We start from the raw sequence: 27,941 nt of genomic DNA on the forward strand, positions 1-27,941 counted from the left end.
ATAAAAACACTGTAAAATCATCACTGTGTAGTGTATTACTTTTAATGTTTCAGCCTATGACTGACACTCTCAAACCTTAGAGTCACAAACTGGTAATCTGTCACCTAAGCTTGTATACATCGACTAGACTCCTTACTACTCCTTTTACCATTCTGCCTTGTTGACTTAGAAGTGACATTTATGTAGTTAATATATATTTTCAATTTGTACTTTGATTTGTATATGCTTATCATAATATTGATACAGTACCATTGACATTCAAACATTGACTGTATATCTAAACAGTATGTATACAAATACTAGTCATACTGGGACTAGAAATGTCACCACATATTTGTCGCAGTGATTTGGAGGCTGTCACCTTGTGTGATTGAAATGACTGTCTGACTGTGACTGATGGGGTATAGGGGCTAGAGAGGAGCTGTCAGCCCCTAACGCTGGTCATCTTGTCCTGGGGCCAGTTATATAGCTGACATGCACCTTATGGATGTCATGCATAGCTGATAGCACCTTGTAAAACATATTTTTATGAACACTAGTTAATATGTCACAAACTTAATTAGTAGTCCACAAAAAGATATATGAAAATTGATTGATTGTCAGACTGATGGTTTGATTGAAGATCTCTTTTATTTGGGATATTGTGCCATCATTATTTAAAATAAATAAATTCATAGATTTATTGATTACCAATTTACCGGGAATATGTCTTGAAAGAATTGCTTTGTCCTGAGTATACCAATTTACCGGGAATATGTCTTGAAAGAATTGCTTTGTCCTGAGTAAACCTGGTAGTTTTTTTACTTACAAGTATACCTGGTGGGTTTAGCTACATAATCATTATAGATAAGTATACATGGTAGATAGGTATTGTAATTAGTTCTCCATTATCTGACTAATAAGTGTTGTAATTATCCTATTGTTAGGTACAATTAAGTACAGTATATAGTTTTAAGTGTAAAGCTTGACACTGTAAAAGTATGTAGTTTATCAGAGTTGTTCTGCAGAATTTAAGGTCATGTAAGATTGTGTGACAAAGCATAGCTGTGAATATATAAGGGGACATAAGCAAGTGTAAAATACCAAAAATAGACTGAGGTGTACAGGTGAAGCAGTCCTAATGGCCAGATTGTGAAGTTAACTATTACCTTTACCAGTATGCTTGACCATTGACCTCTGGGATTAAACTTGATGACCAATGATGACCGAGGACTGCAGGCTATGGTATTGGTCAAGAGTCAGGTATGGTCAGTGGAGAAAGGTAATGATCAGCTGTAGATATAGCTGGGGGCAGTTTGTCTCACTCTACTAGCAGGATAACATCTCTATAACAGCTGGCCAGTGTTGTGACCATATTACAGTTACCTGTGATTCATTTTCGATTGTTTCCTCTTTCTATTTCCATTACTGATAACCTTTTATTTTCTGATTTGAAGATATCCAACTATTGGGATTTAAAAAGAAGACATTGGATTACTTTAAGCTTGTGAGTTGTTACTTGGAGGTAAGTTTAAATGATAGATTCATAAAAAAGTATTCTTCAGGATCATATTCAACCCTTGATATTAAGTTAATCAGTAATATGTAAGATCTGAATCTTACTTTAACAGAAAAGGTTGTTTCTTTTCATGCTTTTACTGAAACTTTGAAGTAAAAAAAAAATCTGTATGTACAGTTGTAGGTGTCTGAGACTGTTGTGGGGAATACAGTGTACTGTATGTACAGTTGTAGGTGTCTAAGTCTGTTGTGGGGAATACATTGTACTGTATGTACAGTTGTAGGTGTCTAAGATTGTTGTGGGGAATACAATGTACTGTATGTACAGTTGTAGGTGTCTAAGACTGTTGTGGGGAATACAGTGTACTGTATGTACAGTTGTAGGTGTCTAAGACTGTGGGGAATACAATGTACTGTATGTACAGTTGTAGGTGTCTAAGACTGTTGTGGGGAATACAGTGTACTGTATGTACAGTTGTAGGTGTCTAAGACTGTTGTGGGGAATACAGTGTACTGTATGTACAGTTGTAGGTGTCTAAGACTGTTGTGGGGAATACAATGTACTGTATGTACAGTTGTAGGTGTCTAAGACTGTTGTGGGGAATAAAGTATACTGTATGTACAGTTGTAGGTGTCTAATACTGTTGTGGGGAATACAGTGTACTGTATGTACAGTTGTAGGTGTCTAAGACTGTGGGGAATACAGTGTACTGTATGTACAGTTGTAGGTGTCTAAGTCTGTTGTGGGGAATACAGTGTACTGTATGTACAGTTGTAGGTGTCTAAGTCTGTTGTGGGGAATACATTGTACTGTATGTACAGTTGTAGGTGTCTAAGATTGTTGTGGGGAATACAATGTACTGTATGTACAGTTGTAGGTGTCTAAGACTGTTGTGGGGAATACAGTGTACTGTATGTACAGTTGTAGGTGTCTAAGACTGTGGGGAATACAATGTACTGTATGTACAGTTGTAGGTGTCTAAGACTGTTGTGGGGAATACAATGTACTGTATGTACAGTTGTAGGTGTCTAAGACTGTTGTGGGGAATAAAGTATACTGTATGTACAGTTGTAGGTGTCTAATACTGTTGTGGGGAATACAGTGTACTGTATGTACAGTTGTAGGTGTCTAAGACTGTGGGGAATACAGTGTACTGTATGTACAGTTGTAGGTGTCTAAGTCTGTTGTGGGGAATACAGTGTACTGTATGTACAGTTGTAGGTGTCTAATACTGTTGTGGGGAATACAGTGTACTGTATGTACAGTTGTAGGTGTCTAAGACTGTTGTGGGGAATAAAGTATACTGTATGTACAGTTGTAGGTGTCTAATACTGTTGTGGGGAATACAGTGTACTGTATGTACAGTTGTAGGTGTCTAAGACTGTGGGGAATACAGTGTACTGTATGTACAGTTGTAGGTGTCTAAGTCTGTTGTGGGGAATACAGTGTACTGTATGTACAGTTGTAGGTGTCTAAGTCTGTTGTGGGGAATACAGTATACTGTATGTACAGTTGTATGTGTCTAAGACTGTTGTGGGGAATACAGTGTACTGTATGTACAGTTGTAGGTGTCTAAGTCTGTTGTGGGGAATACAATGTACTGTATGTACAATTGTAGGTGTCTAAGTCTGTTGTGGGGAATACAGTGTACTGTATGTACAGTTGTAGGTATCTAATACTGTTGTGGGGAATACAGTGTACTGTATGTACAGTTGTAGGTGTCTGAGACTGTTGTGGGGAATACAATGTACTGTATGTACAGTTGTAGGTGTCTAATACTGTTGTGGGGAATACAGTGTACTGTATGTACAGTTGTAGGTGTCTGAGACTGTTGTGGGGAATACAGTGTACTGTATGTACAGTTGTAGGTGTCTAAGACTGTGGGGAATACAATGTACTGTATGTACAGTTGTAGGTGTCTAAGACTGTTCTGGGGAATACAGTGTACTGTATGTACAGTTGTAGGTGTCTAAGACTGTTGTGGGGAATACAGTGTACTGTATGTACAGTTGTAGGTGTCTAAGTCTGTTGTGGGGAATACTGTATACTGTATGTACAGTTGTAGGTGTCTAAGTCTGTTGTGGGGAATACAGTGTACTGTATGTACAGTTGTAGGTGTTTAAGTCTGTTGTGGGGAATACAGTGTACTGTATGTACAGTTGTAGGTGTCTAAGTCTGTTGTAGGGAATACAGTGTACTGTATGTACAGTTGTAGGTGTCTAAGACTGTTCTGGGGAATACAGTGTACTGTATGTACAGTTGTAGGTGTCTAAGTCTGTTGTGGGGAATACAGTGTACTGTATGTACAGTTGTAGGTGTCTAAGTCTGTTGTGGGGAATACAGTGTACTGTATGTACAGTTGTAGGTGTCTAAGTCTGTTGTGGGGTATACAGTGTACTGTATGTACAGTTGTAGGTGTCTAAGTCTGTTCTGGGGAATACAATGTACTGTATGTACAGTTGTAGGTGTCTAAGACTGTTAGGGAATACAGTATACTGTATGTACAGTTGTAGGTGTCTGGGACTGTTGTGGAGAATACAGTGTACTGTATGTACAGTTGTAGGTGTCTAAGACTGTTAGGGAATACAGTATACTGTATGTACAGTTGTAGGTGTCTGAGACTGTTGTGGAGAATACAGTGTACTGTATGTACAGTTGTAGGTGTCTAAGACTGTTAGGGAATACAGTATACTGTATGTACAGTTGTAGGTGTCTGGGACTGTTGTGGGGAATACAGTGTACTGTATGTACAGTTGTAGGTGTCTGGGACTGTTGTGGGGAATACAGTGTACTGTATGTACAGTTGTAGGTGTCTAAGTCTGTTGTGGGGAATACAGTGTACTGTATACAGTGTACTGTATGTACAGTTGTCGGTGTCTAAGTCTGTTGTGGAGAATACAGTATACTGTATGTACAGTTGTAGGTGTCTGGGACTGTTGTGGGGAATACAGTGTACTGTATGTACAGTTGTAGGTGTCTAAGTCTGTTGTGGAGAATACAGTATACTGTATGTACAGTTGTAGGTGTCTGGGACTGTTGTGGGGAATACAGTGTACTGTATGTACAGTTGTAGGTGTCTAAGACTGTTGTGGGGAATACAATGTACTGTATGTACAGTTGTAGGTGTCTAAGTCTGTTGTGGGGAATACAGTGTACTGTGTGTACAGTTGTAGGTGTCTAAGTCTGTTGTGGGGAATACAGTGTACTGTATGTACAATTGTAGGTGTCTAAGACTGTTGTGGGGAATACAATGTACTGTATGTACAATTGTAGGTGTCTAAGTCTGTTGTGGAGAATACAGTATACTGTATGTACAGTTGTAGGTGTCTGGGACTGTTGTGGGGAATACAGTGTACTGTATGTACAGTTGTAGGTGTCTAAGACTGTTGTGGGGAATACAATGTACTGTATGTACAATTGTAGGTGTCTAAGACTGTTGTGGGGAATACAGTGTACTGTATGTACAGTTGTAGGTGTCTAAGACTGTGGGGAATACAGTGTACTGTATGTACAGTTGTAGGTGTCTAAGTCTGTTGTGGGGAATACAGTGTACTGTATGTACAGTTGTAGGTGTCTAAGACTGTTGTGGGGAATACAGTGTACTGTATGTACAGTTGTAGGTGTCTAAGCCTGTTGTGGGGAATACAGTGTACTGTATGTACAGTTGTAGGTGTCTAAGACTGTTAGGGAATACAATGTACTGTATGTACAGTTGTAGGTGTCTTAAGACTGTTGTGGGGAATACAGTGTACTGTATGTACAGTTGTAGGTGTCTAAGACTGTTAGGGAATACAATGTACTGTATGTACAGTTGTAGGTGTCTAAGTCTGTTGTGGGGAATACAGTGTACTGTATGTACAGTTGTAGGTGTCTAAGTCTGTTGTGGGGAATACAGTGTACTGTATGTACAGTTGTAGGTGTCTAAGACTGTTGTGGGGAATACAGTGTACTGTATGTACAGTTGTAGGTGTCTAAGTCTGTTGTGGGGAATACAGTGTACTGTATGTACAGTTGTAGGTGTCTAAGACTGTTGTGGGGAATAAAGTGTACTGTATGTACAGTTGTAGGTGTCTAAGACTGTTGTGGGGAATACAGTGTACTGTATGTACAGTTGTAGGTGTCTAAGTCTGTTGTGGGGAATACTGTATACTGTATGTACAGTTGTAGGTGTCTAAGACTGTTGTGGGGAATACTGTATACTGTATGTACAGTTGTAGGTGTCTAAGACTGTTGTGGGGGATACAGTGTACTGTATGTACAGTTGTAGGTGTCTAAGACTGTTGTGGGGAATACAGTGTACTGTATGTACAGTTGTAGGTGTCTAAGACTGTTGTGGGGAATACAGTGTACTGTATGTACAATTGTAGGTGTCTAAGACTGTGGGGAATACAGTGTACTGTATGTACAGTTGTAGGTGTCTAAGACTGTTGTGGGGAATACAGTGTACTGTATGTACAGTTGTAGGTGTCTTAGACTGTTGTGGGGAATACAGTGTACTGTATGTACAGTTATAGGTGTCTAAGTCTGTTGTGGGGAATACAGTGTACTGTATGTACAGTTGTAGGTGTGTAAGTCTGTTGTGGAGAATACAGTATACTGTATGTACAGTTGTAGGTGTCTAAGACTGTTGTGGGGAATACAGTGTACTGTATGTACAGTTGTAGGTGTCTAAGTCTGTTGTGGGGAATACAGTGTACTGTATGTACAGTTGTAGGTGTCTAAGACTGTTGTGGGGAATAAAGTGTACTGTATGTACAGTTGTAGGTGTCTAAGACTGTTGTGGGGAATAAAGTGTACTGTATGTACAGTTGTAGGTGTCTAAGACTGTTGTGGGGAATACAATGTACTGTATGTACAGTTGTAGGTGTCTAAGACTGTTGTGGGGAATACAGTGTACTGTATGTACAGTTGTAGGTGTCTAAGTCTGTTGTGGGGAATACAGTGTACTGTATGTACAGTTGTAGGTGTCTAAGTCTGTTGTGGGGAATACAGTGTACTGTATGTACAGTTGTAGGTGTCTAAGTCTGTTGTGGGGAATACAGTGTACTGTATGTACAGTTGTAGGTGTCTGAGACTGTTGTGGGGAATACAGTGTACTGTATGTACAGTTGTAGGTGTCTAAGACTGTTGTGGGGTATACAGTGTACTGTATGTACAGTTGTAGGTGTCTAAGTCTGTTGTGGGGAATACAGTATACTGTATGTACAGTTGTAGGTGTCTAAGTCTGTTGTGGGGAATACAGTGTACTGTATGTACAGTTGTAGGTGTCTAAGACTGTTGTGGGGAATACAGTGTACTGTATGTACAGTTGTAGGTGTCTAAGACTGTTGTGGGGAATACAGTGTACTGTATGTACAGTTGTAGGTGTCTAATTCTGATGTGGGGAATACAGTGTACTGTATGTACAGTTGTAGGTATCTAATACTGTTGTGGGGAATACAGTATACTGTATGTACAGTTGTAGGTGTCTAATACTGTTGTGGGGAATACAGTGTACTGTATGTACAGTTGTAGGTGTCTGGGACTGTTGTGGGGAATACAGTGTACTGTATGTACAGTTGTAGGTGTCTAAGACTGTTGTGGGGAATACAGTTTACTGTATGTACAGTTGTAGGTGTCTAAGACTTGTGGGGAATACAGTTTACTGTATGTACAGTTGTAGGTGTCTAAGACTTGTGAGGAATACAGTGTACTGTATGTACAGTTGTAGGTGTCTAAGTCTGTTGTGGGGAATACAATGTACTGTATGTACAGTTGTAGGTGTCTAATTCTGATGTGGGGAATACAGTGTACTGTATGTACAGTTGTAGGTGTCTAAGTCTGTTGTGGGGAATACAGTGTACTGTATGTACAGTTGTAGGTGTCTGGGACTGTTGTGGGGAATACAGTGTACTGTATGTACAGTTGTAGGTGTCTAAGACTGTTGTGGGGAATACAGTGTACTGTATGTACAGTTGTAGGTGTCTAATTAGACTGTTGTGGGGAATACAGTGTACTGTATGTACAGTTGTAGGTGTCTAAGTCTGTTGTGGGGAATACAGTGTACTGTATGTACAGTTGTAGGTGTCTAAGACTGTTGTGGGGAATACAGTGTACTGTATGTACAGTTGTAGGTGTCTAAGACTGTTGTGGGGTATACAATGTACTGTATGTACAGTTGTAGGTGTCTAAGACTGTTGTGGGGAATACAGTGTACTGTATGTACAGTTGTAGGTGTCTAAGTCTGTTGTGGGGAATACAATGTACTGTATGTACAGTTGTAGGTGTCTAATTAGACTGTTGTGGGGAATACAGTGTACTGTATGTACAGTTGTAGGTGTCTAAGTCTGTTGTGGGGAATACAGTGTACTGTATGTACAGTTGTAGGTGTCTAAGTCTGTTGTGGGGAATACAGTGTACTGTATGTACAGTTGTAGGTGTCTAAGTCTGTTGTGGGGAATACAGTGTACTGTATGTACAGTTGTAGGTGTCTAAGACAGTTGTAGGGAATACAGTGTACTGTATGTACAGTTGTAGGTGTCTAAGACTGTTGTGGGGAATACAGTGTACTGTATGTACAGTTGTAGGTGTCTAAGGCTGTTGTGGGGAATACAGTGTACTGTATGTACAGTTGTAGGTGTCTAAGACTGTGGGGAATACAGTGTACTGTATGCACAGTTGTAGGTGTCTAAGACTGTTGTGGGGAATACAGTATACTGTATGTACAGTTGTAGGTGTCTAAGTCTGTTGTGGGGAATACAGTGTACTGTATGTACAGTTGTAGGTGTCTGAGACTGTTGTGAGGAATACAGTGTACTGTATGTACAGTTGTAGGTGTCTAAGACTGTGGGGAATACAGTGTACTGTATGTACAGTTGTAGGTGTCTAAGACTGTGGGGAATACAGTGTACTGTATGTACAGTTGTAGGTGTCTAAGACTGTTGTGGGGAATACAGTGTACTGTATGTACAGTTGTAGGTGTCTAAGACTGTTGTGGGGAATACAGTGTACTGTATGTACAGTTGTAGGTGTCTGAGACTGTTGTGGGGAATACAGTGTACTGTATGTACAGTTGTAGGTGTCTAAGACTGTTGTGGGGAATACAGTGTACTGTATGTACAGTTGTAGGTGTCTAAGACTGTGGGGAATACAGTGTACTGTATGTACAGTTGTAGGTGTCTAAGACTGTGGGGAATACAGTGTACTGTATGTACAGTTGTAGGTGTCTAAGACTGTTGTGGGGAATACAGTGTACTGTATGTACAGTTGTAGGTGTCTAAGTCTGTTGTGGGGAATACAGTGTACTGTATGTACAGTTGTAGGTGTATAAGACTTGTGGGGAATACAGTGTACTGTATGTACAGTTGTAGGTGTCTAAGACTGTTGTGGGGAATACAGTGTACTGTATGTACAGTTGTAGGTGTCTAAGACTGTGGGGAATACAGTGTACTGTATGTACAGTTGTAGGTGTCTAAGACTGTTGTGGGGAATACAGTGTACTGTATGTACAGTTGTAGGTGTCTAAGACTGTGGGGAATACAGTGTACTGTATGTACAGTTGTAGGTGTCTAAGACTGTTGTGGGGAATACAGTGTACTGTATGTACAGTTGTAGGTGTCTAAGACTGTGGGGAATACAGTGTACTGTATGTACAGTTGTAGGTGTCTAAGACTGTGGGGAATACAGTGTACTGTATGTACAGTTGTAGGTGTCTAAGACTGTTGTGGGGAATACAGTGTACTGTATGTACAGTTGTAGGTGTCTAAGACTGTTGTGGGGAATACAGTGTACTGTATGTACAGTTGTAGGTGTCTAAGACTGTGGGGAATACAGTGTACTGTATGTACAGTTGTAGGTGTCTAAGTCTGTTGTGGGGAATACAGTGTACTGTATGTACAGTTGTAGGTGTCTAAGATTGTGGGGAATACAGTGTACTGTATGTACAGTTGTAGGTGTCTAAGACTGTTGTGGGGAATACAGTATACTGTATGTACAGTTGTAGGTGTCTAAGTCTGTTGTGGGGAATACAGTGTACTGTATGTACAGTTGTAGGTGTCTGAGACTGTTGTGAGGAATACAGTGTACTGTATGTACAGTTGTAGGTGTCTAAGACTGTTGTGGGGTATACAATGTACTGTATGTACAGTTGTAGGTGTCTAAGTCTGTTGTGGGGAATACAGTGTACTGAATGTACAGTTGTAGGTGTCTAAGACTTGTGGGGAATACAGTGTACTGTATGTACAGTTGTAGGTGTCTAAGTCTGTTGTGGGGAATACAGTGTACTGTATGTACAGTTGTAGATGTCTAAGACTGTTGTGGGGAATACAGTGTACTGTATGTACAGTTGTAGGTGTCTAAGACTGTTGTGGGGAATACAGTGTACTGTATGTACAGTTGTAGGTGTCTAATTAGACTGTTGTGGGGAATACAGTGTACTGTATGTACAGTTGTAGGTGTCTAAGACTGTTGTGGGGAATACAGTGTACTGTATGTACAGTTGTAGGTGTCTAATTAGACTGTTGTGGGGAATACAGTGTACTGTATGTACAGTTGTAGGTGTCTAAGACTGTTGTGGGGAATACAGTGTACTGTATGTACAGTTGTAGGTGTCTAAGTCTGTTGTGGGGAATACAGTATACTGTATGTACAGTTGTAGGTGTCTAAGTCTGTTGTGGGGAATACAGTGTACTGTATGTACAGTTGTAGGTGTCTAAGACTGTTGTGGGGAATACAGTGTACTGTATGTACAGTTGTAGGTGTCTAAGTCTGTTGTGGGGAATACAGTGTACTGTATGTACAGTTGTAGGTGTCTAAGACTGTTGTGGGAATTACAGTGTACTGTATGTACAGTTGTAGGTGTCTGGGACTGTTGTGGGGAATACAGTGTACTGTATGTACAGTTGTAGATGTCTAAGTCTGTTGTGGGGTATACAGTGTACTGTATGTACAGTTGTAGGTGTCTAAGATTGTGGGGAATACAGTGTACTGTATGTACAGTTGTAGGTGTCTAAGATTGTGGGGAATACAGTGTACTGTATGTACAGTTGTAGGTGTCTAAGATTGTGGGGAATACAGTGTACTGTATGTACAGTTGTAGGTGTCTAAGTCTGTTGTGGGGAATACAGTATACTGTATGTACAGTTGTAGGTGTCTAAGTCTGTTGTGGGGAATACAGTATACTGTATGTACAGTTGTAGGTGTCTAAGACTGTTGTGGGGAATACAGTATACTGTATGTACAGTTGTAGGTGTGTAAGACTGTTGTGAGGAATACAGTGTACTGTATGTACAGTTGTAGGTGTGTAAGTCTGTTGTGGAGAATACAGTATACTGTATGTACAGTTGTAGGTGTCTAATACTGTTGTGGGGAATACAGTGTACTGTATGTACAGTTGTAGGTGTGTAAGACTGTTGTGAGGAATACAGTGTACTGTATGTACAGTTGTAGGTGTCTAAGTCTGTTGTGGGGAATACAGTGTACTGTATGTACAGTTGTAGGTGTCTAAGACTGTTGTGGGGAATACAGTGTACTGTATGTACAGTTGTAGGTGTCTAAGTCTGTTGTGGGGAATACAATGTACTGTATGTACAGTTGTAGGTGTCTAATTAGACTGTTGTGGGGAATACAGTGTACTGTATGTACAGTTGTAGGTGTCTAAGTCTGTTGTGGGGGATACAGTGTACTGTATGTACAGTTGTAGGTGTCTAAGACTGTTGTGGGGAATAAAGTGTACTGTATGTACAGTTGTAGGTGTCTAAGTCTGTTGTGGGGGATACAGTGTACTGTATGTACAGTTGTAGGTGTCTAAGACTGTTGTGGGGAATACAGTGTACTGTATGTACAGTTATAGGTGTCTAAGACTGTTGTGGGGAATACAGTGTACTGTATGTACAGTTGTAGGTGTCTAAGTCTGTTGTGGGGAATACAGTGTACTGTATGTACAGTTGTAGGTGTCTAAGATTGTGGGGAATACAGTGTACTGTATGTACAGTTGTAGGTGTCTAAGTCTGTTGTGGGGAATACAGTGTACTGTATGTACAGTTGTAGGTGTCTAAGACTGTTGTGGGGAATACAGTGTACTGTATGTACAGTTGTAGATGTCTAAGTCTGTTGTGGGGTATACAGTGTACTGTATGTACAGTTGTAGGTGTCTAAGATTGTGGGGAATACAGTGTACTGTATGTACAGTTGTAGGTGTCTAAGTCTGTTGTGGGGAATAAAGTATACTGTATGTACAGTTGTAGGTGTCTAATTAGACTGTTGTGGGGTATACAGTGTACTGTATGTACAGTTGTAGGTGTCTAAGACTGTTGTGGGGAATACAGTGTACTGTATGTACAGTTGTAGGTGTCTAAGACTGTTGTGGGGAATACAGTGTACTGTATGTACAGTTGTAGGTGTCTAAGTCTGTTGTGGGGAATACAGTGTACTGTATGTACAGTTGTAGGTGTCTAAGTCTGTTGTGGGGAATACAGTGTACTGTATGTACAGTTGTAGGTGTCTAAGTCTGTTGTGGGGAATACAGTGTACTGTATGTACAGTTGTAGGTGTCTAAGACTGTTGTGGGGAATAAAGTGTACTGTATGTACAGTTGTAGGTGTCTAAGACTGTTGTGGGGAATACAGTGTACTGTATGTACAGTTGTAGGTGTCTAAGACTGTTGTGGGGAATAAAGTGTACTGTATGTACAGTTGTAGGTGTCTAAGACTGTTGTGGGGAATACAGTGTACTGTATGTACAGTTGTAGGTGTCTAAGTCTGTTGTGGGGAATACAGTGTACTGTATGTACAGTTGTAGGTGTCTAAGTCTGTTGTGGGGAATACAGTGTACTGTATGTACAGTTGTAGGTGTCTAAGACTGTTGTGGGGTATACAGTGTACTGTATGTACAGTTGTAGGTGTCTAAGTCTGTTGTGGGGAATACAGTGTACTGTATGTACAGTTGTAGGTGTCTAAGACTGTTGTGGGGTATACAGTGTACTGTATGTACAGTTGTAGGTGTCTAAGTCTGTTGTGGGGAATACAGTGTACTGTATGTACAGTTGTAGGTGTCTAAGTCTGTTGTGGGGAATACAGTGTACTGTATGTACAGTTGTAGGTGTCTAAGACTGTTGTGGGGAATAAAGTGTACTGTATGTACAGTTGTAGGTGTCTAAGACTGTTGTGGGGAATACAGTGTACTGTATGTACAGTTGTAGGTGTCTAAGACTGTTGTGGGGAATACAGTGTACTGTATGTACAGTTGTAGGTGTCTAAGACTGTTGTGGGGAATACAGTGTACTGTATGTACAGTTGTAGGTGTCTAAGACTGTTGTGAGGAATACAGTGTACTGTATGTACAGTTGTAGATGTCTAAGTCTGTTGTGGGGAATACAGTGTACTGTATGTACAGTTGTAGGTGTCTAAGACTGTTGTGGGGAATACAGTGTACTGTATGTACAGTTGTAGGTGTCTAAGTCTGTTGTGGGGAATACAGTGTACTGTATGTACAGTTGTAGGTGTCTAAGACTGTTGTGAGGAATACAGTGTACTGTATGTACAGTTGTAGGTGTCTAAGTCTGTTGTGGGGAATACAGTGTACTGTATGTACAGTTGTAGGTGTCTAAGACTGTTGTGGGGAATACAGTGTACTGTATGTACAGTTGTAGGTGTCTAAGTCTGTTGTGGGGAATACAGTGTACTGTATGTACAGTTGTAGGTGTCTGAGACTGTTGTGGGGAATACAGTGTACTGTATGTACAGTTGTAGGTGTCTAAGACTGTGGGGAATACAGTGTACTGTATGTACAATTGTAGGTGTCTAAGACTGTGGGGAATACAGTGTACTGTATGTACAGTTGTAGGTGTCTAAGACTGTGGGGAATACAATGTACTGTATGTACAGTTGTAGGTGTCTAAGTCTGTTGTGGGGAATACAGTGTACTGTATGTACAGTTGTAGGTGTCTAAGACTGTTGTGAGGAATACAGTGTACTGTATGTACAGTTGTAGGTGTCTAAGACTGTTGTGAGGAATACAGTGTACTGTATGTACAGTTGTAGGTGTCTAAGTCTGTTGTGGGGAATACAGTGTACTGTATGTACAGTTGTAGGTGTCTAAGCCTGTTCTGGGGATTACAATGTACTGACTACCTATAGTGTAAGCACAGTTGACAGTTGTAGGTGTTAATCAGGCCGCTCTGGGGAATACATGTATACATGTACATGCATCCTTGGACTATTGACAGGAAATGCTTTGTATTATAGGAACATGTAATGATGTCATTGATTGGTCAGCTGTCGACACAATGATGTCTAGAACATCAATCATAGTCACTTTGACCAACATTGTTCTGGTCCTGTCTGACTCAGAAAAATAAAACAACATTAACATAGGATTTATCAAACCTCGGTTTCTGTCGTATAAATTTTATTCTCTGAATATTTCCCATTTGATTTTAATAGAACAACACAGAGAATTAAGTTTTAATTATACATCATTTAATTCCTTTGATGAATTTCAGGCTCCTCATTTACAGACACAATAATTATGTGTGAATATGGTTTGTGATATTTTGGTGAGGATATAAATAAAGATATGATGTGTTTTCATTGATTCCTTTCCTGTTGGACACTGCTTCCTGTATAGACCTATAAATTCTATAAATCTAAATATATTAGGAGTGAAGAATATGTGTGACAGCTGTGGTATACTGCCTGCTCACTGTTAGGGACAGGTATGTGTAGGTAAGTGTTCACAAGGCCTGATGTGTTTTTATCGGGATTTTACGCTACTTTATTAATCAATATCTCCATTAAATTTCATCATCTTTATATTTTGGTCTGCCTAGCTATAGTTTTGGAATTAGTTGGAATCTGAATACCTGATTCAAGATTTCAATTTGAAAATATTTCATTGGCTATTCACAAATATTTTTTGGTGTCAGTGAAATTGTGTACATTTCCTTTTTAAGTGTTTTCCTTTACCAAATATATATACAAACTAGATATAATTGGTTCACAGTTTGTTAATTACGGGTGGGGCTTTTCTTTACAAAGCTTACTGAAATAGGGAATCAATCTTTTTTCATGATGAATGGCAATTTAACTGAATTATTCCAGTGTTATTGGTGTTAATTACCTCCCCTGATCACTGTGATCACTCTCACCCCTGTACCTGTACCATACAGTGTTATTGGTGTTAATTACCTCCCCTGATCAGTTTGATCACTCTCACCCCTGTACCTGTACCATACAGTGTGAGCTATGATTAGCATCAGCCACATGTATGTAGTGGACATTTACCTGTTGTTTTCCATCCTCCACCTTTGTCTGATCATCAGGGGTGTAGATACACTGGGATAGTTAGTGATTCATCACATTCTTTAACACGTACCCACCTACCTTACTACAAATTATTATCTAAAGACTTCAAAAGAAAGTGAATATAGATTTTGTAATAACAATAAGTTCGGGACCAACAGTATACTGATATGTTGTGTAAGATTTTTTGAGGACATACATTGATTCGTGACATTGTTTGGATTTTTTACGAGGATTTTCCTGGATATTTTGTTATGATTTACCAGGTAAGTACCTTAGCCAGCTAGACTGTATATTACTGGACTGTTCTGCAGGTCAAAGTTAAATACACTTAAATGTACTGTTATTTTGATATTAACATATGCAGTTCTTTGAGGATGATTAATGTTATGATGTCTCTTGTACCTTTGATATTGTGTGAAGTCTTTCTGACAGATTTATGTTTGATGTGACACTGTTCATGTCTTGGTACATTGAGAAGATCCTTCAGACCTCGTTTTATAAACACCTTGTCTCTAGAACTGTTGAGATACTGCCTACAACAACCCTGTCAACAGGGACTGTGACCATTTAAATAGGAAACAGACCTCTTACAGAATTCTTACACAGACCCTTTCTATAGGGATTGTGTTTTATAAATCTCCACCAACTCTGTCTATAAGGAGCATGCGACTTGAGGAATGTTGAGACATATCTGTTTATAGGGACTGTGTGTTTAGATGTATAATGTCTTGGTGGTATAACTAAAAGATGATGTTTATTTAGATGTATAATGTCTTGGTGGTATAACTAAAAGATGATGTTTATTTAGATGTATAATGTCTTGGTGGTAACTAAAAGATGATGTTTATTTAGATGTATAAGGTCGTGGTGGTAACTAAAAGATGATGTTTATTTAGATGTATAAGGTCGTGGTGGTAACTAAAAGATGATGTTTATTTAGATGTATAAGGTCGTGGTGGTAACTAAAAGATGATGTTTATTTAGATGTATAAGGTCTTGGTGGTAACTAAAAGATGATGTTTATTTAGATGTATAATGTCTTGGTGGTTACTAAAAGATGATGTTTATTTAGATCTATAAGGTCGTGGTGGTAACTAAAAGATGATGTTTATCATCTTGCCCTTTCATCCACCTCTGTGCCCTTACTCTCCAGATAGTATTAATCCTCCTGGTTGAAAATGGATTGGGATTTGTGGTGTAAACAAGGAGGGATGATAAGGTTCCTGCCAACATCTCACAGTGGATTGTCTGGAGGGTGACACTGATAGTGTGTATCAGTTGGATAGTCCCCCTATCTCAAGTACAGAGATTCCTCAGTATAATTACAGCGAATCTTTACTTTGTAAGAGTTTTACAGCCGTAAAATATGGAGCTGGTGTCTTGAGAATGTCCAATAAGTTGTAAGGTAAGATTGTCCAGTTAGAATTTGAAGGATCCCGGTGAATTGTCCAGTTAGAATTTGAAGGATCCCGGTGAATTGACCAGTTAGAATTTGAAGGATCCCGGTGAATTGACCAGTTAGAATTTAATGGATTGTGGTGAATTGACCAGTTAGAATTAGAATTAGAAGGATTGTGGTGAATTGACCAGTTAGAATTTGAAGGATCCCGGTGAATTGACTGACCATTTAGAATTTGAAGGATCCTGGTGTATTGACCAGTTAGAATTTAAAGGATTATGGTGAATTGACCAGTTAGAATTTAAAGGATTGTGGTGAATTGACCAGTTATAATTAGAATTTGAAGGATTGTGGTGAATTGACCAGTTAGAATTTGAAGGATCCCGGTGAATTGACTGACCATTTAGAATTTGAAGGATCCTGGTGTATTGACCAGTTAGAATTTAAAGGATTATGGTGAATTGACCAGTTAGAATTTAAAGGATTGTGGTGAATTGACCAGTTATAATTAGAATTTGAAGGATTGTGGTGAATTGACCAGTTATAATTAGAATTTGAAGGATTCTGGTGAATTGACCAGTTAGAATTTGAAGGATTCTGGTGAATTGACTGATTAGATTTTAAAGGATTCTGGTGAATTGACCAGTTAGAATTTGAAGGATCCTGGTGAATTGACCAGTTAGAATTTGAAGGATTCTGGTGAATTGACCAGTTAGAATTTGAAGGATCCTGGTGAATTGACCAGTTAGAATCTGACATATTTTATTATGATATGCGGTGAAGTGTTATACGATTTAGTTATCTAGTGTGAAGTGTTCCGTTAGAATTGAAGGATCAAGGTCGATTGTTATTGAGTTTGAATAATATGGGATGAATTCATTCTCCTGTTGAGTTTATAGGATGGTAGGTGTGTTGGAAGATAACAGTGTTGTTATTTAATTATATAACCTACCATGATATAATAAATTACATTTGAAGAAGTGTCTTTATCTTTACTAGTAAAACTTTCATTTGTCTATATATATAACATGTGGCTAATTGAAATGACAATTGTCAAAAGTTTACATATATACAGACATATTTTTCAACATGTTTTTCAACACATTCTCAAGCATATTAAAATATTGGTGGAATTGGCTTGTGAAATTTATATGAATACAGAAATGTGCATTAGATGAGGTAGAGAATATTACATCCAGACATGCTTTACCTCCACTTCGTCTAATGAAATGAAGCGTATTTTGGTGAAAATGACATTTTCTAGAGAGTATAGTTCAACAGGAATGTGCAACTAATTTCATTAATACAGACAAATATTGACAGTCATGCCTGTGTTGATAGTGAAATATAGACCACTTTGTATGTAATTAACTGTGAATAGACTGTGAATAAGAAGTGATAAGTTTTAATGTACAGATTGATGTGGTGAACATTAATTACTCTGGACATGGCTAAGCCTTATCAGAATAGCCCGTCTCTCTGTATGGTTAGCTTGACCACACAGAACTTGTACAGTGTATGAGTTACGTTTTTGTAGGAATTTACTTTAGTAAGCCTGGAAGGAGGAGTAATTTGAGATAATATGTAATAACCAAAATTTACTGAAAATTGACCCTTATATAATCTCAATGATTTATACGGATGATGATAGATCCTGGTCCTAGCGGCTGATCATACAATCTTTCTCAGTCCTTGTGGGTATGTACGACAATTAACATAATGTCCAAGTGACTTGATGTATAGAGTTTAAAGATGGGGATAGGAATTTTCCTGTGAGAAATCTAGCCAAAGGTTTGATAAGGTTGTACACTGATTGTGTCCACAAAGAGTAACTTGATGATTGACAATTTCTTTAAACCTTGTACAGATTGAAGTGACATGTATACACCATGTAGTTAACCCCTTGATAATTTACTACTGGATTATATTTCCTCTGAGTGGCATATACCTGGCCACAGTCCTGCATCACAAGTGAAAATATATTATTTGATTGCTTAGCTTGAACATACAAAGAGGAATAATTATGATCATATCACTGTTTAATTCTTATGTTGATTATGTCACTGTTTAATGGAAGTACACAGTATTCAATAACTGTACTCTGTGTCTGTCCATCTCTCCGTAGGTTTTCACCTTGTATCTTATAAAATCCTTCAGTAAGATAACTACCCTAGTAAACTTAGAGTTGTGGGTTTGACTCTAAGTGGTGGCCTTGGGTAAACTTGGAGTTGTGGGTTTGACTCTAAGTGGTGGCCTTGGGTAAACTTGGAGTTGTGGGTTTGACTCTAAGTGGTGGCCTTGGGTAAACTTGGAGTTGTGGGTTTGACTCTAAGTGGTGGCCCTAGTAAACTTACATTTGTGGGTTTGACTCTAAGTGGTGGCCCTAGTAAACTTACATTTGTGGGTTTGACTCTAAGTGGTGGCCCTAGTAAACTTAGAGTTGTGGGTTTGACTCTAAGTGGTGGCCCTAGTAAACTTAGAGTTGTGGGTTTGACTCTAAGTGGTGGCCCTAGTAAACTTGGAGTTGTGGGTTTGATTCTAAGTGGTGGCCCTAGTAAACTTAGAGTTGTGGGTTTGACTCTAAGTGGTGGCCCTAGTAAACTTGGAGTTGTGGGTTTGACTCTAAGTGGTGGCCCTAGTAAACTTGGAGTTGTGGGTTTGACTCTAAGTGGTGGCCCTAGTAAACTTAGAGTTGTGGGTTTGACTCTAAGTGGTGACCCTAGTAAACTTAGAGTTGTGGGTTTGATTCTAAGTGGTGGCCCTAGTAAACTTAGAGCTGTGAGCTTATGGGGCGCCGTTTTACTATTTATTCCCATTTGGTGATATCACCTATTCAAATGAGTGATATCACCTATTCGAATAGGTGATATCACTTAAGAACTTTTTTAATTGATATCACCTATTCGAATGAGTGATATCACCTATTTGTTTCATTAAGTGATATCACCCATTTGAATAGGTGATATCACTCATTCGAATAGGTGATATCACTGATTGAAACGAATAGGTGATATCACCAATTCGAATAGGTAATATCACTCATTCGAATAGGTGATATCACTTAATGAAACGAATATGTGATATCACGGATTGAATAGGTGATATCACCTATTCGTTTCATTAAGTGATATCACCTTTTCGAATGGGTGATATCACCAAATGGGAATAAATAGTAAAACGGCGGCCCATAGTGATATCACTCATTTGAATAGGTGATATCACTTATAAAATTTCATAAGTGATATCACCTATTCGAATTGGTGATATCACCTATTCGAAGAGGTGATATCACTTATTTGAATAATGAATTGGTGATATCACCTTTTCGAATAGGTGATATCACCAAATGGGAATAAATAGTAAAACGGCGGCCCATATGAGCTGGGGCCACCACAGCCCACGGCACCTTTTGTACCTTTGGGCAATTTGTGTGTTGCAATATTGCATTAGTTTAAACTAATTTCAATGAAGTACTCAGAGCATCAGCAGTTTGTGGATACTTTACAAAGTAAGTTGTTTAGGTTGTTGACTAACACATTAAATCCATATGGACAGCTGATTTATATAGTGTGTAGTTTATTTAGGTGTATTGAAATTTACAGTACTGACTGTGTACCATAGAGTACCATGTTGTTATGAGTGGTGTCATGTTGTAGGTGATATTTACAAGAAATGGTAAGTTGTAGACAAAATCGGAGGTAGTCCTAAATTTCATCATCATAATGAAATCTGATGATTGCATATCAACATTATCTTCCCTATAATATTCTTAAAACTTCCTGTATTAGGCTGTAGGGAAACAATTAGTGTGTCAGATTGGTGTTAGCGTTCCTGACCAACATTAAAACATGACAGCCATAAATCTGACTTCCTGTCCAGGTTTTATTGTGGTTTGTTAAAACAGGTAAAAACCAGGTACATTTGATTCTAACATGGACTACAGGTAAAACTAATGTTGATGACAGGGTTATCTAGTGTAAATTTGTATCGTAGTTATTCGGCAGTAAGCCCATGTCTGGTAATAAGCTAATGTCTGGAAATAAGCCTTCATCTGGTAATAAGCCCATTTCTGGTGATAAACCCATGTCTGGAAAAAGCTCATGTCTGGTAATAAGGCCATGTTTGGTAATTAACCCAAAATGACTTAAAATAAGCCAGTCTAGTAATAACCCCATGTCTGGTAATAAGCCAGTGTTTGGTAATAAGCCAGTGTTTGGTAATAAACCCATTTCTGGTAATAAGCCAGTGTTTGGTAATAAGCCAGTCTGGTATTAACCCCATGTCTGGTAATAAGCCAGTGTTTGGTCATGTCTGGTGATAAGGCCATGTCTGGAAATAAACTTATGCCTGGTAACAAACCCATGCCTGGTAATAAGCCCATGGCTGGTAATAAGCACATGTCAATAATCCCATGTCTGGTAATAATTAAAAACCTGGCAATAAGCCCATGTCTGGTTATAAGTCTTTTTTTGCAGCTCAATAACACTGCTTACAAATGCTATTTCATTTACTTCAGTCAACATTGATAACAAGACCCCTTGGTTTATTTCAGGATAAATATGGTAGTTCAAAGTGAATGTTCAGTTGACTGAAGTGTAAGCCATTAGTAAGCATTATAATTAGAAGTTCCTGGGTTAAACAGGGTTAAATTTAGAGAATATCTTGTATAAAGCTGGATTGATTTAATTTCCAGTCTGTATCATAAACCACGCCACCTATATATGCTGGCTACATCCTGGTCATTACCAATGGCCATTATTCTAGCATAGTTGAGGTCAGCTCCAGGTGTGTAGGTGGGGCCCATTATGGCTGGAGACATTTGTGGTCAGAAAAACCTGTGTGTGACCTGACAGGGCCTATCAGTAAAAGTGACAAAAACAGGAAAGGAGATGATATGTTTCTATTAATGGTCTAATGGATGGGAAACAATGTGAGAGATTGTCTTGGTGAAGGTGTCCACTTCGTTAGTGTTTAATAGACAGGTAGATCAGGAAAACATCTGTTATGGTAGATATCTAGTGTTGTCTTTCTCAGTAAAGGTGGCCACTGTTGTTAGGGTTAATAGACGGGTAGATATCTAGTGTTGTCTGTCTCAGTAAAGGTGGCCACTGTTGTTAAGGTTTAATAGATGGGTAGATATCTAGGGTTGTCTGTCTCAGTAAAGGTGTCCACTGTTGTTAGGGTTTAATAGATGGGTAGATATCTAGTGTTGTCTGTCTCAGTAAAGGTGACCACTGTTGTTAGGGTTTAATAGATGGGTAGATATCTAGTGTTGTCTGTCTCAGTAAAGGTGTCCACTGTTGTTAGGGTTTAATAGATGGGTAGATATCTAGTGTTGTCTGTCTCAGTAAAGGTGGCCACTGTTGTTAGGGTTTAATAGATGGGTAGATATCTATTGTTGTCTGTCTCAGTAAAGGTGGCCACTGTTGTTAGGGTTTAATAGATGGGTAGATATCTAGTGTTGTCTGTCTCAGTAAAGGTGGCCACTGTTGTTAGGGTTTAATAGATGGGTAGATATCTAGTGTTGTCTGTCTCAGTAAAGGTGGCCACTGTTGTTAGGGTTTAATAGACGGGTAGATATCTAGTGTTGTCTGTCTCAGTAAAGGTGGCCACTGTTGTTAGGGTTTAATAGATGGGTAGATATCTAGTGTTGTCTGTCTCAGTAAAAGTGGCCACTGTTGTTAGGGTTTAATAGACAGGTAGATATCTAGTGTTGTCTGTCTCAGTAAAGGTGTTCACTGTTGTTAGGGTTTAATAGACAGGTAGATATCTAGTGTTGTCTGTCTCAGTAAAGGTGGCCACTGTTGTTAGGGTTTAATAGACGGGTAGATATCTAATGTTGTCTGTCTCAGTAAAGGTGGCCACTGTTGTTAGGGTTTAATAGATGGGTAGATATCTAGTGTTGTCTGTCTCAGTAAAGGTGGCCACTGTTGTTAGGGTTTAATAGACGGGTAGATATCTAATGTTGTCTGTCTCAGTAAAGGTGGCCACTGTTGTTAGGGTTTAATAGATGGGTAGATATCTAGTGTTGTCTGTCTCAGTAAAGGTGTTCACTGTTGTTAGGGTTTAATAGACAGGTAGATATCTAGTGTTGTCTGTCTCAGTAAAGGTGGCCACTGTTGTTAGGGTTTAATAGATGGGTAGATATCTAATGTTGTCTGTCTCAGTAAAGGTGGCCACTGTTGTTAGGGTTTAATAGACAGGTAGATATCTAATGTTGTCTGTCTCAGTAAAGGTGGCCACTGTTGTTAGGGTTTAATAGATGGGTAGATATCTATTGTTGTCTGTCTCAGTAAAGGTGGCCACTGTTGTTAGGGTTTAATAGATGGGTAGATATCTATTGTTGTCTGTCTCAGTAAAGGTGGCCACTGTTGTTAGGGTTTAATAGATGGGTAGATATCTAGTGTTGTCTGTCTCAGTAAAGGTGGCCACTGTTGTTAGGGTTTAATAGATGGGTAGATATCTATTGTTGTCTGTCTCAGTAAAGGTGGCCACTGTTGTTAGGGTTTAATAGATGGGTAGATATCTAGTGTTGTCTGTCTCAGTAAAGGTGTCCACTGTTGTTAGGGTTTAATAGATGGGTAGATATCTAGTGTTGTCTGTCTCAGTAAAGGTGTCCGCTGTTCTGGGGTTAAATAGCTTCATGGGCAGTACATCAGTACATATTACATCAGATAAACAGTGTGAAATCTAACACCCAAAAGACTACTCCTTAACTTTCAAAGTTGGTCGAAAAATAAGATTCATGTTCAAGCTCATGGTAATGTCAAATTTGATGAAAAAAAAAGTTCCTGCATATGACTTCTTTTGATTATAAGCATGCATGCACAATAGGTCTTGTTGCTTGGGCCTTCAGGGGGATGACACCACAATTTGTAAAAAGAAGTGAATTTGACCCATATTCAAGGCAACACATGTACAGGTTAAATTTGTTAACACATTCAAACAATTTATGATTAATTTAAAAGTCTAGAATTATGATAATTTAGCCAGTAGGTTCTTGAATGACACCTGAAAAGTTTTTAGTATTCCAGGTCACTAGAACCAAACTAGCTAAAACATACTCTCAACTCAGATTATAACCAATAGACCTATAATCGTGATACTTGCCTGGTCTGAGGGGCCTAAAATGATCAAGGTCACGTGGGTCAAATTTGTGAAAACATTTGATTAACTGAAGGGCCTAGAATGGTCGATGCAGTAAATACCAGATGGACAATACATTCCAATTGGTCTCCTGTTACAGTCAGATCACTAAGGTCAAATGTCTATATACTCGGCTAGCAATCAGTAATTAGCATTATTTGACAAAGAAGAAAGAAACTAGTATGAAATTTTAATTGGTGCATAGCTTGCTGCATAGATGTGATTTGCTGACAGATGGCTGTCATTGTGTGTACTGCTGTACAGCCAGGAGGAGGATTTCAGCAGGTCTGTTAGTGACTGCCTCAGATTGCTCTGTTTTCTGAAAGGTCAGTAAAATTCCAAACAATACTGTAGAGGTTTTCCTTTTGACATCACCTGTCTGTCTACTGATGGAGCCACAAACCTATAAGCATGTGACTGTCACCGTCATTGTCTGTCTACTGATGGAGCCACACACCTATAAGCATGTGACTGTTACCGTCATAATTCCCTGACCTGTCTTTCTCTGCTGAGTTTGATGTGAAGGCAAACAATAATTTTTTGCTGACTTTAAATGTTATGATAATAATGAAATACAGCGGTAAATGTCGTGTGTCAGACAGCGTATTTGTGGGGACATTACACCTGGTCACAGTTGTTGGGTCCTCTGGCTCTTTATTAGGATCTCGGACAGTGTGTCGGTGGGGACATTACACCTGGTCACAGTTGTTGGGTCCTCTGGCTCGTTTATTAGGATCTCGGACAGTGTGTCGGTGGGGACAGTACACCTGGTCACAGTTGTTGGGTCCTCTGGCTCGTTTATTAGGATCTCAGACAGTGTTGGTGAGGACAGTACACCTGGTCACAGTTGTACTTCGTGTCGGTGAGGACAGTACACCTGGTCACAGTTGTTGGGTCCTCTGGCTCGTTTATTAGGATCTCAGACATCGTGTCGGTGAGGACATTACACCTGGTCACAGTTGTTGGGTCTACTGGCTCGTTTATTAGGAACTCAGACAGTGTGTCTGTGGGGACGGTACACCTGGTCACAGTTGTTGGGTCCTCTGGGTCGTTTATTAGGATCTCAGACAGTGTATCAGTGGGGACGGTACTCCTGGTCACAGTTGTTGGGTCCTCTGGGTCGTTTATTAGGATCTCAGACATCGTGTCGGTGGGGACAGTACACCTGGTCACAGTTGTTGGGTCCTCTGGCTTGTTTATTAGGATCACAGACATCGTGTCAGTGGGGACGGTACACCTGGTCACAGTTGTTGGGTCCTCTGGCTCGTTTATTAGGATCTCAGACAGTGTGTCGGTGAGGACAGTACACCTGGTCACAGTTGTTGGGTCCTCTGGCTCGTTTATTAGGATCTCAGACATCGTGTCAGTGAGGACAGTACACCTGGTCACAGTTGTTGGGTCCTCTGGGTCGTTTATTAGGATCTCAGACATCGTGTCGGTGAGGACAGTACACCTGGTCACAGTTGTTGGGTCCTCTGGGTCGTTGATTAGGATCTCAGACAGCGTATCAGTGGGGACACTACACCTGGTCACAGTTGTTGGGTCCTCTGGCTCGTTTATTAGGATCTCAGACATCGTGTCGGTGAGGACATTACACCTGGTCACAGTTGTTGGGTCCTCTGGCTCGTTTATTAGGATCTCAGACATCGTGTTGGTTGGGACAGTACACCTGGTCACAGTTGTTGGATCCTCTGGCTCGTTTATTAGGATCTCAGACATCGTGTCGGTGGGGACAGTACACCTGGTCACAGTTGTTGGGTCCTTTGGGTCGTTTATTAGGATCTCAGACATCGTGTTGGTGAGGACAGTACACCTGGTCACAGTTGTTGGGTCCTCTGGCTCGTTTATTAGGATATCAGACATCGTGTCGGTGAGGACAGTACACCTGGTCACAGTTGTTGGGTCCTCTGGCTCGTTTATTAGGATCTCAGACATCGTGTCGGTGAGGACAGTACACCTGGTCACAGTTGTTGGGTCCTCTGGCTCGTTTATTAGGATCTCAGACAGCGTATCCGTGGGGACGGTACACCTGGTCACAGTTGTTGGGTCCTCTGGCTCGTTTATAAGGATCTCAGACAGCGTGTCGGTGGGGACAGTACACCTGGTCACAGTTGTTGGGTCCTCTGGCTCGTTTATTAGGATCTCAGACATCGTGTTGGTGAGGACAGTACACCTGGTCACAGTTGTTGGGTCCTCTGGCTCGTTTATTAGGATCTCAGACAGCGTATTGGTGGGGACAGTACACCTGGTCACAGTTGTTGGGTCCTCTGGGTCGTTTATTAGGATCTCAGACAGCGTATTGGTGGGGACAGTACACCTGGTCACAGTTGTTGGGTCCTCTGGCTCGTTTGTTAGGATCTCAGACATCGTGTCGGTGGGGACAGTACACCTGGTCACAGTTGTTGGGTCCTCTGGGTCGTTTATTAGGATCTCAGACAGCGTATTGGTGGGGACATTACACTTGGTCACAGTTGTTGGGTCCTCTGGCTCGTTTATTAGGATCTCAGACATCGTGTCGGTGGGGACAGTACACCTGGTCACAGTTGTTGGGTCCTCTGGGTCGTTTATTAGGATCTCAGACATCGTGTCGGTGAGGACAGTACACCTGGTCACAGTTGTTGGGTCCTCTGGCTCGTTTATTAGGATCTCAGACATCGTGTCGGTGGGGACAGTACACCTGGTCACAGTTGTTGGGTCCTCTGGGTCGTTTATTAGGATCTCAGACAGCGTATTGGTGGGGACATTACACCTGGTCACAGTTGTTGGGTCCTCTGGCTCGTTTATTAGGATCTCAGACATCGTGTCGGTGAGGACAGTACACCTGGTCACAGTTGTTGGGTCCTCTGGGTCGTTTATTAGGATCTCAGACATCGTGTCGGTGGGGACAGTACACCTGGATACAGTTGTTGGGTCCTCTGGCTCGTTTATTAGGATCTCAGACATCGTGTCGGTGGTGACAGTACACCTGGTCACAGTTGTTGGGTCCTCTGGGTCGTTTATTAGGATCTCAGACATCGTGTCGGTGAGGACAGTACACCTGGTCACAGTTGTTGGGTCCTCTGGGTCGTTTATTAGGATCTCAGACATCGTGTCGGTGAGGACAGTACACCTGGTCACAGTTGTTGGGTCCTCTGGCTCGTTTATTAGGATCTCAGACATCGTGTCGGTGGGGACAGTACACCTGGTCACAGTTGTTGGGTCCTCTGGGTCGTTTATTAGGATCTCAGACAGCGTATTGGTGGGGACATTACACCTGGTCACAGTTGTTGGGTCCTCTGGCTCGTTTATTAGGATCTCAGACATCGTGTCGGTGAGGACAGTACACCTGGTCACAGTTGTTGGGTCCTCTGGGTCGTTTATTAGGATCTCAGACATCGTGTCGGTGGGGACAGTACACCTGGATACAGTTGTTGGGTCCTCTGGCTCGTTTATTAGGATCTCAGACATCGTGTCGGTGGTGACAGTACACCTGGTCACAGTTGTTGGGTCCTCTGGTTCGTTTATTAGGATCTCAGACATGTGGTCGGTGAGGACGGTACACCTGGTCACAGTTGTTGGGTCCTCTTGCTCGTTTATTAGGATCTCAGACATCGTGTCGGTGAGGACAGTACACCTGGTCACAGTTGTTGGGTCCCTCTGGGCTCGTTTATTAGGATCTCAGACAGTCGTGTCGGTGGGGACAGTACACCCTGGTCACAGTTGTTGGGTCTCTGGCTCGTTTATTAGGATCTCAGACATCGTGTCGGTGGGGACAGTACACCTGGTCACAGTTGTTGGGTCCTCTGGCTCGTTTATTAGGATCTCAGACATCGTGTCGGTGGGGACAGTACACCTGGTCACAGTTGTTGGGTCCTCTGGCTCGTTTATTAGGATCTCAGACATCGTGTCGGTGAGGACAGTACACCTGGTCACAGTTGTTGGGTCCTCTGGGTCGTTATTAGGATCTCAGACATCGTGTCGGTGAGGACAGTACACCTGGTCACAGTTGTTGGGTCCTCTGGCTCGTTTATTAGGATCTCAGACATCGTGTCGGTGGGGACAGTACACCTGGTCACAGTTGTTGGGTCCTCTGGCTCGTTTATTAGGATCTCAAGACAGTGTGTCGGTGGGGACGGTACACCTGGTCACAGTTTGTTGGGTCCTCTGGCTCGTTTATTAGGATCTCATACAGTCGTGTCGTGGGGACAGTACACCTGGTCACAGTTGGTTGGGTCCTCTGGCTCGTTTATTAGGATCTGCGACAGTGTGTCGGTGAGGGACAGTACACCTGGTCACAGTTGTTGGGTCCTCTGGCTCGTTTATTAGGATCTCAAGACATCGTGTCGGTGGGGACAGTACACCTGGTCACAGTTGTTGGGTCCTCTGGCTCGTTTATTAGGATCTCGGACAGTGTGTCGGTGGGGACAGTACACCTGGTCACAGTTGTTGGGTCCTCTGGCTCGTTTATTAGGATCTCAGACATCGTGTCGGTGAGGACAGTACACCTGGTCACAGTTGTTGGGTCCTCTGGCTCGTTTATTAGGATCTCAGACATCGTGTCAGTGAGGACAGTACACCTGGTCACAGTTGTTGGGTCCTCTGGGTCGTTTATTAGGATCTCAGACATCGTGTCGGTGAG

At 40.7% G+C, this 27,941-nt stretch overlaps 2 protein-coding genes across 3 annotated transcripts in view; one reads left to right on the plus strand and one right to left on the minus strand.

Moving 5' to 3' along the window:
• Positions 1-1,362: 1,362 nt before the first annotated feature.
• LOC117328276 (protein shank-like) overlaps positions 1,363-27,941 on the plus strand; it is a 126,309-nt gene continuing 99,730 nt past the window's right edge. For both annotated transcript variants that reach the window (XM_033885789.1, XM_033885790.1), the window contains exon 1: positions 1,363-1,504. The gene's annotated coding sequence lies outside the window, so the exon portion shown is untranslated. The remainder of the gene's footprint in view (positions 1,505-27,941) is intronic.
• LOC117328512 (mucin-5AC-like) lies at positions 24,125-26,914 on the minus strand. The gene has a single exon (XM_033886048.1). It carries the CDS (start codon positions 26,912-26,914, stop codon positions 24,125-24,127), a length of 2,790 nt encoding a protein of 929 aa, XP_033741939.1.

The sequence above is a fragment of the Pecten maximus genome, chromosome 5 (assembly GCF_902652985.1).
Source record: "Pecten maximus chromosome 5, xPecMax1.1, whole genome shotgun sequence".
Lineage (NCBI taxonomy): Eukaryota > Metazoa > Mollusca > Bivalvia > Pectinida > Pectinidae > Pecten > Pecten maximus.

Bases quoted from the DNA above. Each gene is read 5' to 3' on its own strand.
- LOC117328512 (XM_033886048.1), bottom strand. From the start codon at position 26,914: ATGTCTGAGATCCTAATAAACGAGCAAGAGGACCCAACAACTGTGACC.